This window comes from Panthera onca, chromosome D1, assembly GCF_046562875.1.
Source record: "Panthera onca isolate mPanOnc1 chromosome D1, mPanOnc1 haplotype 2, whole genome shotgun sequence".
Classification (NCBI taxonomy): Eukaryota; Metazoa; Chordata; class Mammalia; order Carnivora; family Felidae; genus Panthera; species Panthera onca.
The window spans coordinates 60,021,805-60,041,864 of record NC_138348.1 but is presented as its reverse complement, the minus strand read 5'-3'; the positions used below and the strand labels follow the sequence as shown (position 1 = coordinate 60,041,864).

The following is a 20,060-nucleotide window of genomic DNA, read 5'->3' as shown; positions in this document are numbered from 1 at the left end:
GTGTAGGCAGAAGTAGAGACTAGGCCTCCAATTTCTCTTACAGCTATAACAAGCTGGTGAAATTGTTCATTGACCACCAGGGTCAGCTCAGTGGCAACCCTATCATTTCTTTTTTTTAATTTTAATTTTTTAATTTACATCCAAGTTAGTTAGCCTATAGTAGCCTGAAATAGCCTGAAATAACGATTTCAGGAATAAATTCCACTGATTCATCCCCCATGTATAACACCCAGTGTTCATCCCAACAAGTGTCTTCCTTAATGCCCCTTACCCATTTAGCCCATCCCCTTGCCCACAACCCCTTCAGCAACTGTTTGTTCTTTATATTTAACAGTCTCTTATGTTTTGTCCCCCTCCCTGTTTTTATATTACTTTTGCTTCCCTTCCCTTGTGTTCATCTGTTTTGTATCTTAAATTCCACATATGAGTGAAGTACAACACTATCATTTCTTATGTTGCTTCAGTGACTGTGCATAAAAAATGATGGCCTACCATAGTTGAGCCAAATTTATCCTGAAAGGAGACAAGACAGGGAATCTTCAAGGAATATTCACAATCATTTTGTATTTAAATTAGAGAGATAGGGACGCTGTTTAAAAAAGCCCTTTAATACCGATGATTCTTCCTTCCTAAATCATTGGGGAATTGGGTCATGTATCATTTCTGCACAGATAGGCAAGCACATAAAACCACATCTTTGTAGAACAAAAGGGGCAAGAAATAAGGCATCTGTCAATCGGTCCCCAAAGTTGATAAAGTAGTATTATAGCAATGATAAAGCACAGAATCTACAATCTCAGGTTCAAAGGCTATCTGGTCCATTCCAATGCTGTTATCTTGGTAACAATCTTACCAACAATTAAGTTGATATGCAAATCAAAGTGTGTCCCACCTCTGCTCCAAATCTATTAATGGCTTATAGGGGATAAAGTTCAAGAGGCTTAGATTTGGCCTCTGGTTAGTTTCCCAAAACACATCTCTTACCATTTAGTTCAAGGCTGCCCAGAGCAGGTGCTCAACAATGTAACAAATGTTAGCTATTGTCACTGGTAGCACTATGGCCATCATTACCACATATTCCCACTCCATCCATGGCTACAGTGTATTAATTGCAGTGCCCCGAGATGCCAGACAAACTCAACTCTGTGGGTTCTAGATGGCCTGGCAAATTCCTACCCATCCTTGAACATGCAACTCAAACGTGTCTGAGTCATTTGCGTGAAACCCCTTTGCTGACCTACTTCCCCTAAAAAATTTCTCTTTCCATTTCCATAGCATCCTGTATGCCCCTTTACCACTGCACTCACTAGCATATTACCTTCACTACTAGACCACAGATTCCTTGAGGAAAGGACTATATCATTTTTACCTATGCATATCTGTTGCCCAGGTACCAATTTTTGAACTAATGAAAGTGTTTGTCCAGCTTATGCTTGGGCATAAGGACAGAGAAGTCAAGATCTCCGAAGGCAGCTCTTATCATCTACTGGCTCAGAAATTTTTCTCTATGTTGACCAAGGTGTCTCTTTATCTTTAACCCCACTAGAACCACAAAGAATAAATCTAATCCTCTTCAATATGTCAACCCTTCAAACACTGATTCATAAAACATTTATGTAGGGGATATACCAAGGTCAACAGAGACAGTTCCTGCTCTTGGGTAACTCACATTATGATAGAGAAGAAAAACACATAAATATATTTATGAGACAACAGATAAGGGAAGTAACAGAGAAGCACAGAGTGCTGTGAAAGAACATATGAAGGGTACATATCCTACCCTGGGGCCATGGAAGACCTCCTAGAGGAGCTGCTGCTTTGGCTGAGACTTTAAAGGACGAACAGGAATTGTCCATGGGAGAGAAGGAAGTGCAACAGGGCCAGACATGAAAAATGCAGAGAACTGAGAGAATCTGCTATGTACAGCTGAGTTGGAGGAACTGGGCATGTCTTCTCTTCTTCAGGCTAAATATGCTCAGTTCCTTCTCCTCAAGCATCAGGACTAGATTTTTAGTTCTATTTTTTTAAATTCTATTTATTTATTAAGAGAGAGGGAGAAAGAGAAGGTGGGGGGGGGGCACAAATAGGGGAGGGGCAGAGAGAGAGAATCCCAAGCAGGCTCTACGCTGTCAGCATAATCTCACAACCATGAGATCATGACCTGAGCCAATATCAAGAGTTACACATTAACCAACTGAGCCACCCAGGCGCCCCTATATTTTTAGTTCTTTCACCATTCTGGTATCTTGCATTTGAACACAAGCCAGGTCAGTCCTCAGAATTGAATATTGTCATGATCTATTCAGCACACAGTAGGACAGCCTACTTCTTCCTTCGCTCAGATTCTTAGTCTCACCTTGTCTCAGCACATTCATGCAGCTGTTTGTTTCTTTGTTTTTATTACATTTTTTAAATGTTTGTTTATTTTTGAGAGAGAGAGAGAGATAAAATGTGAGCGGGGGAGGGGCAGAGAGAGAGAGGGAGACACAGAATCTGAAGCAGGTTCCAGGCTCTGACCTGTCAGCACAGAGCCCAACGTGGGGCTCAAACCCACTAACTGTGAGATCATGACCTGAGCCGAAGCCGAACGCTTAACCAACTGAGCCACCCAGGCGCCCCAGTTGTTTCTTTATATATGTGATAGACACACGCTACCTTCCAGGGTTACTGTTTTAGGAATAGCATGAATGGACAGCAGGAATGATCCTAGAGATTTTAAAACTTATCTAGTTCTTAGAAAACATGTGCTTAAGGGAATGTCAGAGGTTGCTGTATGCATGGAATTAGACTAGGTATGTTTTGTAAATTGTTCTGGCTACCTGTTACTGTATAGCAAACCACCTTAAAACTCAGTGGCTTAAAATACTAATATTTACTTTGCTGATTAGTATGCATTTTGAGCCGACCTGGGAGGGAGAAGTTCATCTCTCCTTCACTCAATGTCAGCTGGGACAGCTCAAAGGCTGAGGGCTGGAATCATCTAAAGATTCACACACTCAAATTTTGGGCAGTTGATGCTGGCTGCAGTCTGGGGACTTCAGGTGAGGCTGTGGCAGCAACATCTATACATGGACTTTCCACACGGCTGACTGGCTTCTTTACCATAAGGTGCTGGGTTCCCAGGGTAAGCATCCCAGGAGGATGAGGAAGAAGTTCTTCGCCTTTTGTGACTCACCCTTGGAAGTCATATAGCACAGTCCTGCCCAGATTCAAGGTCAAGGATCAGAGATCCTACCTCTTGAAGAGAGTCGATGTCACATTGTAATAACAGCGGGTGAGATGAGATATACTGGTGTTAACATCTTTGGAAAACACAATAATCCGCCACATAAATAAAACTCAAAACTGAATTAAATACCTCCACCCCCCCTTCCAAGAACAGGAGGTAGTCTGCTTTAGGATGAAGGGTATTCAGATTGGCTTATTATCATTACTATTCCTCCAAAGCACCTTTGGAGTCTTTTAAAGTCTCTTTTCTTTTAAAACAAGCATAAACATGTATTTTCTTTATTGCAAAAGTATTTTATGCTCATTATAGGAAATCTGGAAAACACAGAAATGAAATATAATTCTCTATGATCCCATACATAATCCATGGATAACTACTATTTAATACTTCAGTGCATCTCTTTAGTTATTCACTCATGTGGTTAAATGTCCTTCCTTCTTTCTTTCCATCCTTCCTTCCTTCCTTCCTTCCTTCCTTCCTTCCTTCCTTCCTTCCTCATTCCCTTCTTCCCTTCCATTTACATATTTATTGGGCACATGCCATGTGCCAGCACTAGTCTATATGCTAAAGTCCAGTGGAATTTAAGATAAGTGAAATCTCTGCTGTCAAGAAGTTTACATTCTAGTTGAAGACTACAAATAAGGTAAATTCAAATGGTGATAAGTGCTATGAAAAGAATAAAGTAAATGTCACTTGTGGAAAGGACTGCTCTACATAAAGTGGTTATAAAAGGCATATCTGAGTAGGTAACATTTGCACTGAGGAGCCAGAAGGAAGCAGACATGCAAAGATATGAGAGAAAAGTTTTGCAGCAGAGGAAACAGCAATCACAAAGGCCATGAGGCAGTGTCTGAAGAACAGTAAGGCCAGTATGGCTGGAGTGCAGTAAACAATGCAGAGGAACAGTAAAAACTGAAGTTAGAGAACTAGACCAGGGCCAGATCATGCAGGCCATAGTAGAGAACTGAAATTTCACCTGAAGTGCAAAGGGATGCCTTGGAGAGCTTTAAGCAGAAGAATGGTATGATCTAAAATGTTAAAGACTACCTTGGATGGTTGTAGGGGCAACTGTTGACTACTGCAGTAGCCAAGAAATAAGATGGTGATAGCTTACACAATGTCCAGTGAGGTAAGGAAAAAGAATAAGGGAGTTTCCTTTTACATAAAGGAAAACTGGAAAGTCAAGAGAAGTATTTCACAAAGAAAAAAGCAAATATCTTGTAGAATGCTATGGAGAGGTCAAATGATAAGATAGAAATGTATCTACTGGATTTGGCAAGATGAAGGTGACTGGTGACCTTGACAACAGCAGTTTCTGTGAAATGAAGGGAAGAAAATACCTAACTGTAATGAGAGCAAAACAGAGGGAGGTAAGTGTAGAGAGAGCAAAGACACTCGAGTGGTTTTGATGTGAAAGGGAGCCAAAACATGATTCAACAGCTGGGGCTGGACACAGGGTCAAGGGAAGAGTAATTTTTAAAAGATGGGAGTTATTTGAGTATGTTTGTATGCAGATGGCAGTGAACCAGTGTAGTGACTTTCTAAAGACCATGGTGGAGCCAGAGACTGGGATGGAGTTTATAACTGCAGGTATGAGTCTTTGAGGAGGTGGGAGGGGAGACTGGCCTTTGATAGGAGTTGGAACATTTCTCCCACAAAAACAGGAGGAAGATGATCGTGGTAGAAACATGAGGATGTTTCTTACTGATTTCTTCTATATTTTTGGTGAAATACTGAAGATATTAGTGAGGAGAAAGGGAAACGAGGCAAAAAAGATATAAAAAGAAATCCAAAAAAGAAAGAGGGACAAGTATGAAATAACAGTTCTGAAGAACAGAAATGGAAATTGTCAGGGAAATGTAATGGTACTGTCTTATGGCACTGAGTGGCTATTTGAGTTTTCGTTCAATAATTTAAAAGTGAGGGGGTGGCTGGGTGGCTCACTCGCTTAAGCACTGACTTTGGCTCAGGTCGTAATCTGACGGTCTGTGAGTTCGAGCCCCGTGTCAGGCTCTGTGCTGACAGCTCAGAGCCTGGAGCCTGCTTTGGATTCTGTGTCTCCCTCTCTCTCTGCCCCTCCCCTGCTCACGCTCTGTCTCTCTCTCTCTCAAAAATGAATAAACATTAAAAAAAAATAATTTAAAAGTGAGATAATTTAACAAAGGGATATAATTTCTATGAGCAATGTTTAGTTACTCAGTTCAGGCACAGGATATGCAGATAACTTAGCTTGATCTGGGTTGAATACTGCTCAGGAAGCAAGGGGCAATATTGAGAATATTTATATGGGTGGGTGGGAGTTACTGTAATTTTGGGCCACAGATTACAAACTTTGTAAAAAGGGAAAAGAAATAAAGCAAAATGTACTTCCTTCCAGTCTTTTTTCTATTGTTTATAAGATTGATTTTACATTACACAAAGTTTTGTCTTTATGACAGTTTCCCATTTTACTGGTCTTCAAAATATTATTTATTTAATTTTTAAAGATATTCAATCAGAGGGGCACCTGTGTGGCTCAGTTGGTTAAGCATCTGACTCTTGATTTCAGCTCAGGTCATGATCTCACAGTTTGTGAGATTGAGCCCCACATGGGCTCTGGGCTGACAGCGTGGAGACTGCATAGGATTCTCTCTCCCTCTTTCTCTCTGCCCCAAACCCCGCGTGCCCACGCTCTCTCTCCCTCAAAATAAATGAAGAAACATTAAAAAAAAAAAGACACTCAAACAGAGATCATTTTTTCTTTATTTTATTTTTTTTAAGTAACCTTTATGCCCAATGTACTTGAACTCACACCCTGAGATCAAGAGTCACATGCTCTACGGACTGAGCCAGCCAGGCGCCCATCAAAATATTATTTTAAATGGCTATAGTACACTTCAACACATAGTTATATCATAGTATATGTAACAGTCTCCTTTTTGTTAAACATTTAGATCATTTAAAAACTGTATCATGTGTAACACTGTCACATGTGTAACACGCTTGTAAAACATCTTTTCCCTATCTTTGATTACTTTTTAGGATGTATACGTATATGTAGGAGTACAATTACTGGGTCAAAGAACATGTACAATGTTTTTCTTTAAAAAAAAAATTAAAACAACTTCAGGGTACAGAAAAGTTTGAAGGGAAGTACAAAGAACTTTACTCTCTCTGAACCATTTGAATAAGTTGCTGACATGAGGTTCCATTACTCCCAAGTACTTTAGTGTATGTTTCTTACAAAGATATTCGCTTGGATTATATGCCTTGACCAAATGAAATTTATCACAGGAATGCAAGATTGGTTCAACACAGGAGAATCAATCAATGTACTAGACTATACTAATATAATAAAGGAGAAAAACCACATGGTCATCTCAAGAGATTCAGAAAAAAAATATTTGAAAATGCCAACATCTTTTCATGATAAAAACACTCAGCAAACTAGGAATAGAATGGGAACTCCCTCAGCCTAATAAAGAGCATTCACACAAAACCCCAGCCAACATTATAACTAATGATGAAAAACTAAAAGCTTTCTTCCTAAGATCAGGAGCAAAACAAGGATGTCTGCTCTTTCCACTTCTATTCAACAGTGTACTAGAAGTTCTATTCAGGGCAATTAGGCAAGAAAAATAAGTAAAAGGCATCCAATCGATAAGTAAGATATAAAACTATATTTGTATATGACACGATCTTGTATTCAGGAAACCCTAACAAATCCACATATGCATACACAAAAAACTACTAGGTAGGTAAAAAAAAAAAAGTTCAGCAGTGCTGCGGGATACAAGAATATGCAAAAATCATTGTTATTTCTATAAATTAGCATGAGAAATAAAAATGAAATTAAGAAAATTCTATTTACAATAGCATCAAAAAATACATTACTTATGAATGAATACATTTAACAAAAGAAGTCAAGACTTACACACTAACTATAAAATATCACTGAAAGAAATTAAAGACTTAACTAAATGGGAAGACATCCTATGTTCAAGGATTAGAAGACACTATTAAAGAAAGCAATACTCTCCAAAGTGATCTGTGGATTCAATGGAATCCCTTTCAAAGTCCCAGCTAATTTTTGCAGAAATTGATAATCTGATCCTAAAATTCACATGGAAATGCAAGGGACCCAGAATAGTTTAAACAGTTTTTAAAAACAAGAACAGGGGCACCTGGGTGGCTCAGTTAGTTGAGCATCCAACTCTTGAGTTTGGCTTGGGTTGTGATCCCGGGGTTATGGGATCAAGCCTTGTGTCAGGCTACATGCTGAGCATGGAGCCTGCTTAAGATTCTCTCTCTCCCCCTCCGCCCTTCACCCCCTGCCCGTGCACTTGTGCACTTGTGCACGTGCATGGTCTCTCTCTCTCCCCAAAGAGAAAGAAGAAGAACAACAACAACAAATCTGGAGGACTCACAGCTCCTGATTTCAAAATTTACAAATCTATAGTAATCAAGGCTGTGTGATACTAGTACAAGTACAGACATAGACCAATGGAACAGAACTGAGAGTTAAACTGAGAGTCAAGAAATAAATTCATACATTTATGATTGTTTGATTTTAGGCAGGGGTGCCAAGAAAATCCAATGTCAAAAGAATAGTCTTTTCAACAAATGATTCTAGGGCAACTGGATATCCACGTGCAAAAGAATGAAGCTAGACCTTGACCTCACACCATATAAAAAAAATGAACTTAAAACGGATTAAAGAATCAGGAGAACAAATGCTATTAAAATGTCCATACTACCCATACTACCCAAAGATCACCCAAAGTGATCTCTATCTCTATCAAAATAGCAATAGCAGTTTTCACAGAACTAGAACAAATAATCCTGAAATTTGTATGGAACCACAAAAGACCCTGAATGGCCAAAGCAATCTTGGAAAAAAAAAAAAAAAAAAAAGAACAAAACTGGAGGCATCACAATTCCAGATTTCAAGATATGCTATGAAGCTGTAGTAATCAAAACAGTATGGTACTGCCCCCACCCCCAAAAAAGACACATAGATCAATGGTACAGAATAGAGAGCCCAGAAATAAACCCAGGATCATACAGTCGATTAATCTATGACAAAGGAGACAAGAATCTACAATGGGGAAAAAGACAATCTCTTCCAACTGGTGCTGGGAAAACTGGACAACTACATGCAAAAAAACAAAACAAAACAAAAAAAAAACCCACAAAACTGGACCACTTCCTACACCATACACAAAAATAAACTCAAAATGGATTAAACAACTGAATGTGGAACCTGAAACCATAAAAATCCTAGAAGAGAACACAGGCAGTATCGGCCATAGCAACATTTTTCTAGATATGTCCCCTAAGGCAAGGGAAACAAAAGCAAAAATAAACTATTGGGACTTCATCAAAACAAAAAGCTTCTGCACAGCTAAGGAAACAACCAACAAAACTAAAAGATAACCTACTGGATGGGAGAAGATATTTGCAAATGATATATCTGGTAAAGGGTTAGTATCAAAAGTATATTAACTCAACACCAAAACAACAATCCAATTAGAAAATGGGCAGTGGACATGAACAGACATTTCTCCAAAGAAGATATACAGATGGCTAACAGACACATGAAGAGATGCTCAACATTACTCATAATCAGGTAAATGCAAATCAAAACCACAATGAGATATCATCTCATATCTGTCAGAATGGCTAAAGTCAAAAACACAAGAAACAAGTGTTGGTGAGGATGTGGAGAAAAAGGAACCCTTGTGCACTGTTGGTGGGAATACAAACTGGTACAGCTGCTGTGGAAAACAGTATGGAGGCTTCTCAAAAAAATTAAAAACAGAATTACCATATGATCCAGTAGTTCCACTGCTGGGTATTGACCCAAAGGAAAAAAAAAAACATTAATTTGAAAAGATATATGCACCCCTATGTTTATTGTGGCATTATTTACAATAACCAAGATACGGAAGCAATCCAAGTATCCATCCATAGATGAATGGTAGTAAGATGTGGTAAATACGTACAGTGGAATGTTACTCAGTCATAAAAGAAAATGAAATCTTGCCATTTGCAACAACATGGATGGATCTAGAGGGTATAATGCTAAGTGAAATCAATCAAAGAAAAATACCATATGATTTTACTCATGTGTATATTTAAGAAACAAAACAAAGAAAAAATGAGACAAACAAAAAGAGATTCTTAAATATAGAAAACAAACTGGTGGTTGCCAGAGGGAGGTGAGTGAGTATTGGGTGAAATAGGTGAAGGGGATTAAGAGTACATTTGTCATGATGAGCAATGAATACCATACAGAATTGTTCAATCACTATACTGTACACCTGCAACTAATATAATATTTTATGTTAATTATACTGGAATTTAAAAAAAAATGGACCAAAGACCTAAATGTAAGAGCTAAAACTATTAAGCTCTTAGAAGAAAACACAGGTATAAATCTTCATGACCTTGGATTAAGCAATGGTTTCTTAGATACGATATTAAAAGCACAGGCAACCTAAGAAAAAAATCAAAACCTGTTTGCTTCAAAGGATGCTATTAAGAAAATGAAAAAACAACCCACAGAATGGAAGAAGATATTCACAAACTATGTATTCAATAAGGGTCTAATACCCAAGATATGTACTCTTAAAACTCAATGATAAGAAGGCAAATAACACAATTTAAGAATGGGTAAAGGATCTGAATAGATATTTTTCCTGTGAAGATATACAAATGGGTAATAAGCACAAGAAAAACGTTCAACATCACTGGAAAATGCAAATCAAAACCACAATGAGATATCATTTCATAACCAGCAGGGTGGCTATACTCAAAAGGAAGGACAAATATGGAGAAATTGCTGGTGGGAACGTAAAAGGGCACAGCCACTTTGAAAAAGAGTCTAGTAGCTCTTCAAAAAGTTAAAAACAGAATTACCATGTGACCTAGCAATTCCATTTCTTTTTTTTTTTTATGTTTATTTATTTCTGAGACTGAGAGAGACAGAGCATGAGTGGGGGAGGGGCAGAGAGAGAGGGAGACACAGAATCAGAAGCAGGCTCCAGGCTCTGAGCTGCCAGCACAGAGCCCGACACGGGGCTCGAACTCACAAACCGTGAGATCATGACCTGAGCCGAAGCCGGACGCTCAACAGACCGAGCCACCCAGGCACCCCATAGCAATTCCATTTCTAATAAATAAATATCTAAGAGAATTGAAAACACATATCCGCACAAAATCTTGCACACAAATGTTCACAGCAGCATTATATATAAAACCCAAAAAGTGGAAACAGCCCAAAGTCCATTCATTGACAAATGAGAAACAAAATGTGGTATACCCATATAATGTAGTATTATTCACCCTAAGTCAAAGAAGCCAGACATGAAAGGTCACACACTGTATGATCCATTGCAATGACATGTCCAGAATAGGCCAATCTACAGAGACAGAGAGTAATGAGAAGAGATGGCTAATGGGCATGGGGTTTCTCTTTGGGATGATGAAAGTGTTTGGAATTAGTGGTGATGGCATCACAATTTTGTGAGTATACTTAAAGCAATTAACTTATTTACTTTAAAATGGTGAACTTTATGGAATGTGCATTAAATCTTTAAAAAAAAAGATTCATCTACATCTCCACAATACTATCAACAAAATCAGGAAATTAACATTAATTTATTACTACCACGTAATCCTCAGACTTCATCCAAGTTTTTCTAAGTGTCCCAATATCATAAATGTAAACACACACACACACACACACACACACCATCCAGTCCAGAATCAGACACTATATGTAGTGGTCATGTCTTTTTGGTGTTCTTCAATTTCAAACAGTTCTTCAGTCTTTTAATTTTATGACCATGGATACTTTTGAAGATTACATGCCAGTTATTTCATAGAATGTCACTCAATTTGATTTTGCCTGATGTTTCCATATGACTAGATTCAGATCATGCATCTTTGGCAAGAATATCAGAGAAGTGATGCTATGTTCTTGCCACTATATCTTGTCAGGTGGCACACAATTTTGATTTGTCCCATCACTGAAGATATTCACTCTATTTGACTAAGGTTGTTCACTGCTCCTTCACTGTAAAGTTACTTTTTCCCTTTATAATTATTTTATGGTAAAGTACTTCAAAACTATGTAAATTCAGCATCAAAATTTTTAACTTATTCATTTACTTATGATCACTTATTGTTTCAATTATATATAGCTTATTATTTTAGTATGACTTCATAATTTCCCATTTTGTTCAATGGGTTATATGCTCAATGGGTTTGGTAACTATTATAAACTGTTACTATCAATATTTATTTTGATGCTCAAATTGTCCCAAATTTGGTCCATGGGAACCCCTTTAAGTGGGTTTCCAGTGTTCTTCTGACATGTGCCCATCATTCTTTTAGCTTTTCCATTCTTTCTAGCATAAAAAGATGTTCTAGGTTCATAATGTCCTTTTTTTCTGCCTCGGCCCTCTGAACAGCCCCAGTTCCTTTTATTATTTTTTTAAAGATTTTATTTTTTATTATTATTTTTTAAAGTAAACCCTATTCCCAACATGGGGCTCGAATCCACGACCCTGACATCAAGAGTCACGTGCTCCACCAACTAAGCCAGCCAGCCACCCCAGCACCGTTCCTTTTAAATGGAGAATGGTTTTTAGAAACCAGATCTGAATGTTAGGTATGCTCTTCTGCTCCCATGCCGGCAGACCTAGAGAACGGATGTATATGTGTATATAGAAATATATGTGTGTGTATATATAAATATATAGGAGATACATCATTTATAAACTATGGGTGATTTTGGTCAAATCAATTAGCCTCTTTCAGTTCTAGTACTGGAATTTATAAAACATGGTAATAACTATTTAAGATACTCTATATGAAAGCACTTCATGATAGCTAGAGCTGGAAAAATTCCAATTATTTTTTAGTACGATCAAACACGAAGCCTTATTTTCAGGGTCTATATTTCAGCTGTTGCTCACTGGTATCACCATTCTCACTGTTGGAACTCTTACCCTATAGCTGTTAAATATTTTGAACAACATTCCTGCCATTTTTCGCCATTCTCGAAACACATTTTAAGTGCTCGTTTTATCACTGTTGTCACATATATCAAACAATGAAATGACTCCCCGCCTCTCCATGGCACAATGGAAGTCTGGTATGTCATTTCATCCTTTCAGTACCTAGAAAGTTTTAACTAAATCTTTCAAATTTTGTTTAAATGTCTTTGACTTTTATACATTCTTCCAAACTCTACTGTGATGCCACAGATTTGTACTTCTTTTTAAAAATAATTTTCATATTATGGCATTGTTCGTAAGTCTGTTTTTCTGCTAGAAAGTGTGAGAAGTATGTTCTATGCTCAATTAAGTCAGATCAGTGTCTTATTCAATTGTGTATTTTCCAGAGCAAGCACAATCTGCACACAGAACACCTTACTATAAATACGTGTTGAATATCAGAATCAATCCTAAAAAATTAATTCTTATACATTTAATATAGATGTAATTAATAATTCATAGACTGTTGTATTCACAAATCCTTCTGGAATAGCACTGTCCAATCCAGCAGCCACCAGCCTTATCTGGCTATGAGTGCTTGAATGAACCTAATCCAAACTGAGATATACACCTTATTTCAACATAAGAAACATTTCATTAATACATTTTTATACTGATTATATGTTGAAATAATATTTGAATATATTGGGTTAAATGAATGTATTATTAAAATTAATTTCAACTATTTCTTTTTAACATGGCTTTTCTTAATGTGGCTCCCAGAAAATTTTAAATTACATATATCCTCATGTGATATTTCTACTGGGCAGTGCTGTTCCAGAAGTTTCTAGGTTATTAATGAGGAATAAAGAGCTCAAAAGATTGGGGCACCTGGGTGGCTCAGTCAGTTAGGCGTCTGACTTCGGCTCGGGTCATGATCTCGGGGTTCCTGAGTTCAAGCCCCACATCAGGCTCTGTGCTGACAGCTCGGAGCCTGAAGCCTGCTTTGGATTCTGTGTCTCCCTATCTCTCTTCCCCTCCCCCTCTTGCACTCTATCTCTCTCTCAAAAATAAACAAACATTAAAAAAAAAAAAAGAGGCCAAAAGATTTATGACTAGATATATAGCCTCCTTAGAGCAAGGACAGTAAAATCCCTGCATAGCCCTAACACTTTGCTAGCTAGAGGAACCATCCATTCAAATGGATGCTGTAAGACAGACATGAGGAAATGCATCTAAGGCATCTAAGAATATACTACCTTGGTGAACTGACTGTCTTTTTAAAATGCACCTAGGGGTCTGTACTCTGCAATCCTTCTCTAACACTTCATGCCTGCACAGAGGTAGTCAACGCTATACTGCTCTCACTTGTTTTCTCTATGAATAATTTATTTGCTCGCCTCTTTATTCCACTTAGTCAATTTGGATCCTCTGGCCTGAAGTAAAAAGAGATATTTAATCTCTTTTTTTTCCTTTAGTCGCTTGTCTCAACAGCATCCTCTAGTAATGTATTCTTCCCTGAAATGTGAAGTGTCTGGGTGAAGACAAATAAGCATTTAGTTAATTTTGTCATTACTGACCTGCATTTCATATTTCAGAGTCATGTGGAAGCACCAGGATCCCATTCCTACCACTGAAATTAAAACAAACAAATAAAAAAAAAAAGATTAGCATGAAATTCTTTGGGGGTAGCCAGAGTGGCTTGAGAAGGTAATAAGACATTGCAAAGCACTGAGTTTTAAGAACAAAGTTTATGAAATCTTATGGCAGGATATAGTAGACTCTGCATAAGCTCTATAATTGATGAAATTTTGATATAGAAAAAAAAAAACCCAAGTACAGTACAAGTTCTCATAAATTCCCTCTATTAAGTGGACTTATTGGATTAATCAATATTCTCCATTCTTTCTATAAAATATACTACCCAATGCTCAGGATAAGTTTTTTTGCTTTTTTTTTTTTTTGAATGTATATAGAAATTTACTGAATACACCACAAGGGAGGGGCGGGCAGGCAGGACAGCAAAGGAGAGACTGTCTACCTCTTAAGATAAGCTTTAGTGTTTACAGCTAGTTAGCTACTCTTTAGTACTTCCTAGCACTTCCAGCCCAGCCAAATAGCTGAATTGTATACTAAGAGTCAGACAGTTATGTTTGTTACCAAACCTGCTAATGCCACTGTATGTAGTTATCAGAAATATGATTCCAAAGAAAGCCGTTGTTTCTCCAGAAACTATTTAAAATGCTTAAAATGGACTCAGTAAAAGAGAGTTGCTAATAAAAACTGCTATTGAATTAAGCGTGGGTAAGATATGTTAGATTGAGAAAAACAGTAAAAATTTAAAGATTGTATTTACATCTCAAAGTTCTTTCCAAGTGCCTCTATTTTAAATAAACTGTTCATTTTAGGGTTTTTAAAAATTTTTGTTTTTAATCCAAGAAAGTCTAAGGAGAACTATTAATCAGGATCCCATATTGAAAGGCCACACTGTATATCAAATAATTGTCAAAGATTATACAATTATATGTTTGAATTAAAATAAAATTTTAAGGTAGGTGTTTATATTATCTTTTCAATAATTCTATGCTTTGAAGTTTTAAAAATTAGCTGACCAAATACAAGCCCCTATCAAACCTGATAAAAAAGTTTCTACTGTGATATATCAAACAATTCCACAAGCACTTACTGAGCACCTCCTATTTGCCAAATTCAGTTACAGTTACAAAGATAAGATTCAGTCATTGACCTTAATGAAGCATATAGTCTAATGGAAGAGACAGGCAGCTAAAATGCCAGTAGATGGAGATATAATAAAGAGATATGCAGAATACCACGAGAGCACAAAAGAAGGGCACTTACAAAGGAAGACAGAGAAAAGAAACCAGGGGAGTTAGCCTTAAGGATGGTTAAGAGCCTTAAGGGTGGTTAAGATGGTCAACAAACATGGTAAATGGGGGTGTCACAAAATTGTACAAAGCCACTTGAAAAAAATTTCAAGTTCTGTTACCATTGTTTTAAAAAAAGTCACTAAATATGTTATCACATATTTTTTAATATTCAAAATGAAATGACAGAAATAAACAATTACTGTACTCATTCTAAAGAAATGAGGAAGTAGAACAGTTGAGGTCTTTTTACCAAGGGAGAAATTAGAAGGTGCAAAGGTGGATAAATTAATGGAAGGGGGGTGGGGAACCCACAAACTGTGAGATAAAGGCATACAATATACTAAGAATAAAAATGAAATGCAGAGGGATGAGGCACCTGGGTGGTTCAGTCGGTTAAGTGTCTGACTTCAGCTCAGGTCATGATCTCGTGATTCGTGAGTTTGAGTCCCGAGTCGGGTTCTGTGCTGACAGCTCAGAGCCAGGAGCCTGCTTAGGATTCTGTGTCTCCCTCTCTCTCCCTCTGCCCCTGCCCCATTCGTGCTCCGTCTCTCTCTCCCAAAAATAAACAAACATTAAAAACATTTTTTTTAATGTAGAGGGATGACTATTCATTTTGAAAGGTGGATTGGCTACTTAATCATGATTTGGTCAAGAATTTTTTTTGTCCAAACCTCAAATGTTCTCTTGTACTGTTTATCATATAGCATTAAGAGCCTGATTTTCAGAGATCTCTACAATTTACTTTCTTTCAACAATCTACTGAGAAAGCAAAGAAATGTAATAGAACAGCATCACCTTTCTCGACACAATATTTTCTATTTTGCCACCTTAAAGCAAACTAATTTTTGCTAAAGCTTATCAGCTTTATCAAGATATAACTCATATACTATAAAATTAATTTAAAATGCACAATTCAACTGTTTTTAAATGTTCAGACTGTGCAACCATCATCACCTAATTTTAGAATAGTTTTATCATCCCAAAGAGAAATCTCCTATCAGTAGTCACTCCCTATTTCTCCTCACCTCTCCCCACTCCTCAGTCCTAGATAATCACTAATGTATTTTCTGTCCCTATAGATTTGCCTCTTCTGGACTTTTCATATAAATAGAATCATACAGTATGTAGCCTTTTACATCTGGTTTCTTTCACTGAGCATATTTTCAAGGTTCATTCACATTATAGCATATATCAATAATTTATTTCTTTCATGGATGAATAATATTCTATTCTGTGAACACACTACATTTTATTCATCCATTCACCAGTTGATGGAACTTGTTACAAATTGCATGTCTGTGTCCCCACCTCCCAAATTTATATGTTGAAGCTTTAACCCCAAATGTGGAGCCTTTGGGTGTGGAGACTTTAGAAGGTAATTAAGTTGAGAAGAGGTCAGGAGGGTAAGGTCCCCTTGATGGTACTAGTGTCTTCCTAAGAAGAGGAAAAGCCAGGACCTCACTCTCTTATCCGCCTGCATGCCAACAGGAGAGGGAGAGGCCCCATGTCGGCTCTGTGCTGATAGTTCAGAGCCTGGAGACTGCTTGAAATTCTGTGTCTCCCTCTCTCTGTCCCTCCCTCATTCACACTCTGTGTCTGTCTGTCTCTCTCTCAAAAATAAACATTAAAAAAATTAAAAAAAACTATCAGATTTTAACAGATTAAATTCCAAAGTGCATGATTTAGTCTAAATATATAAATCTATAAATCTAAGTCTATATTTAGTCTAAATCTTCAGCCTAAGGTAATTCTCTGGTTCTGTGTGAACCCTGAAGATTCTCATTTTATCTAACAGTATTCCATACTGTTACCCCCTCAGGACCAATGCTCTCCTTCCTTCCCTGAAGCAGCATGTCTCCTTCTAGTAAAGGCCAACCAGGCTCTTGTGCTCTAAGATATCATCTGTTCTCTTAAATCTTCAACTTATTATCACCTTTCTCTCCTGTCTCTTTAACATCTACTTCTCTAAGGGACTGTTACATATTCTCTCATAGTATCTCCAAAGCCACCTTTCCACCCCATTACCTATGCTTCTTCACTTCCCTGAGTTTTCAAAAGAACTGCCTCCATTTCCTTACCTCTATTCCCCATCGATTCCTCAAACCTCTTCACACCACTAAAACAGCGCTTTTCTGTCTTCATCTTAATCTCTTACTGGCAGTTAGTAACTGAAATACTTTCCTCTCTAGTTTTCTGTAATGCCCTATTCTCCTGGTTTTTATCTCATGACTGCTTCTTCCTAGGTTCCTTTGTTGGCTCCTTCTATCCTTCAGGTCTAAATCAGGGGCTGTAAACTCAAATGCCCAGAGAGGCATTTAAGTAAAACAGCTAAGTGAAGAACAATAAGGAACAGTAGAGATTGTGGTCAAATGTATAGACCAGTCTGAAGAGAACAGCCTGCGCTGACAGCTCCCATGAAGAAATACAGGCTCAGTGATGCTGTATCTTCTAATTATTCACGAGAAGGCAAAGATCTGGATTTCTATGGGAACTCTCTCAATTTTCAAATATGGACAACTAATTTTATTTAAAATAATTTTTTTAACGTTTATTTATTTTTGAGAGAGAGACAGAACACGAGCAGGGGAGGGGCAGAGAGAGAGGGAGACACAGAATCCGAAACAGACTCCAGGCTCTGAGCTGTCAGCACAGAGCCCAATGCGGGACTTGAACTCACAAGCAGTGAGATCATGACCTGAAGTGAAGTCAGGTGCTTAACCGACTAAGCCACCCAGATGCCCCTGGGCAACTAATTTTAAAATGGCTAAATTTTAAATTTAACCCAATCAAAACACGTCTACATGCCAGATTCTGCCTTTGGGTGATGAATTTGTGGTATTTATATTCATCTTCAGCCATCTTCTCTTTCTACGTTCATTCCCTCAGGTGATCCCATCAGTTCCCACAGCTTTAAATACCAACTTTTGACAATGATGCCTAACCCCCTCCCCTGAACTCCAATCTCACATATTTTAACATCTACCTGACTCTGCATTTAATGTCTCACAGGCATTTAAAAACTCAACAAAATCAAAACGGAATGCAAGATATTCTCTCTACACAGTTGCATAAACTAGAAACCTAGAAGTCAACTGAAAATCTTTTTTAACCCCCACATTTAACACATTAATAACCCCTACTGGCACTCTCTCCAAAATACATCCCAAGTCATCCACTTCTCTCCAGTGTCCACTGGTGCTGTCCCAGTGTAAACCACTATCATCTCTCACTTGGACCACTGCAACAGTCTGTTAACTAGTTTCCCAGCTTGCACTTTTACTGTCTACAAAACCATTCTCAGGGCACCTGGAGGACTTAGTTGGTTAAGCATCCGACTTCAGCTCAGGTCAGGATCTCGCAGTTTGTGAGTTCAAGCCCCACGTCGGGCTCTGTGCTGACAGCTCAGAGCCTGGAGCCTGCTTAAGATTCTGTGTCTGCCCTCTCTCTGCCCCTCCCATGCTCATGTTCTGTCTCTGTCTCTCAATAATAAATGTTAAAAAAAAAAAAAACAAAACCATTCTCCACAAAGCATCCGGGATGATCTTTTAAAAGCATAAACAGCATCATGTCACATTCCTACTAAAAAACCCTCCACTGGCTTTTAGCATAAAATCCAGATGCTCTACTCTGGCCCTGAATGATCTGGCTCTTGCCTAAATGCCTCCAAATTCGTGTTTTGCCACTTTCCCCCCTTAACTACTACAGAACACTAAGGGAGAGAAAGCAAACAGACAATTACTATATGGTGTATTAAGTGCTGTGGTAAAGATATGCATTGTATTCAGTGGGAGCACAGAAAAGGGTCCTCCAATTCTATCAGGGACTGAGGAAAGCTTAAAAGGCAGGCTTTCTAGAGGAAATGATACTATGCCAAGTCCTGAAGGACAGACATACAGACATGCTGAATTTGCCAGACAACAGAGGGTTAAAGGCAGACATGTAACAATACAGGTGGTTCTGAAAACAGCAAAGTTGTTTGATATAAAGTATCAAGTACACCCCTGACAGTTGTACAAGATGAGGCCAGTAAAGGCAGAGAATCCAGATTAGCACCAACCTGCCAAAGCATACAGATTTTCAAACAGTTATCTCTTTTAAAGAGAAAATGGTTGAATTAAAAGTGGCATGCCCGGCTGGAGAACCCTGGCAAAGTTTTAGCACAGTTAACCAGTTCTCACCACTAACATGCTACAATTTGTCAATAGGTGTATATTTTCTGAATAGTATCCCAACTAGCACAAATAAGAAATTCAAGAATAGAGAGGTTGAGTTGCCCAAGCCAAAGGAACAAATGTGAAATGTGCGAAAACAAAACAACATTCATTGATCCTTAAATTATACAAATTAGAAATTCTGGAGATTCTTTAAAAGGAATCTAAACATTTTCTTTTTTTTTTTTCTTTTTTTTTTTTTTTTGCTCTTGACATGTAAATTGACTCAATCCCATGGAGAATGAGACAATTAATGTAAGGGTGATTGTTAGCCAACATTTCATCACAATGTTTCCCTTAAAAGTTTGAGGCATCAAAGTTAAAATAAAATTCACATTTATAGGAATTATCTAGAACGTTCCAAAAAACAAGCAACAGGGACAAGTTTCCCCACATGGCCATGGCTAAAGTGAAAACCGAGGCAGTCAAATAGTAATGGAATTGGAATAAAAAGGTCAATGTACCATCTTCTAATTAGATGTTCATATTCACAGCACTTCAGTACAGTTTCAAGTCTCTCAAGCATGTAATAGAATTTCACTGAGTTAGAACCTCTTGATTTAAATATTCTGGCAGGCTACCAGTCAAAGTTTTTCAAGGTTACAGCAGAATACAGATATGTTCCAATACCCATTTATTTTGATCCATTTGACTGACCATACCATGGAAAGAGTGTATAAAGGCTTTGGAATCAGATCTAAACTACAATTCCAAGTCTATCACTTATTACTTATCTATTTTGGCAAGT

At 37.7% G+C, this 20,060-nt stretch overlaps 1 protein-coding gene across 5 annotated transcripts in view; it reads right to left on the bottom strand.

Moving 5' to 3' along the window:
- ACER3 (alkaline ceramidase 3) overlaps window positions 1-20,060 on the bottom strand; it is a 175,027-nt gene that overhangs the window by 60,326 nt on the left and 94,641 nt on the right. For 4 of the 5 annotated variants that reach the window (XM_060605551.3, XM_078433084.2, XM_060605553.3 and 1 more), the window contains exon 3: window positions 13,794-13,846. The exons of the other annotated variant lie outside the window; for it this stretch is intronic. In XM_060605551.3, coding sequence (XP_060461534.1) covers window positions 13,794-13,846 — 53 coding nt within the window. The remainder of the gene's footprint in view (window positions 1-13,793; window positions 13,847-20,060) is intronic. 5 annotated transcript variants of the gene reach the window in all.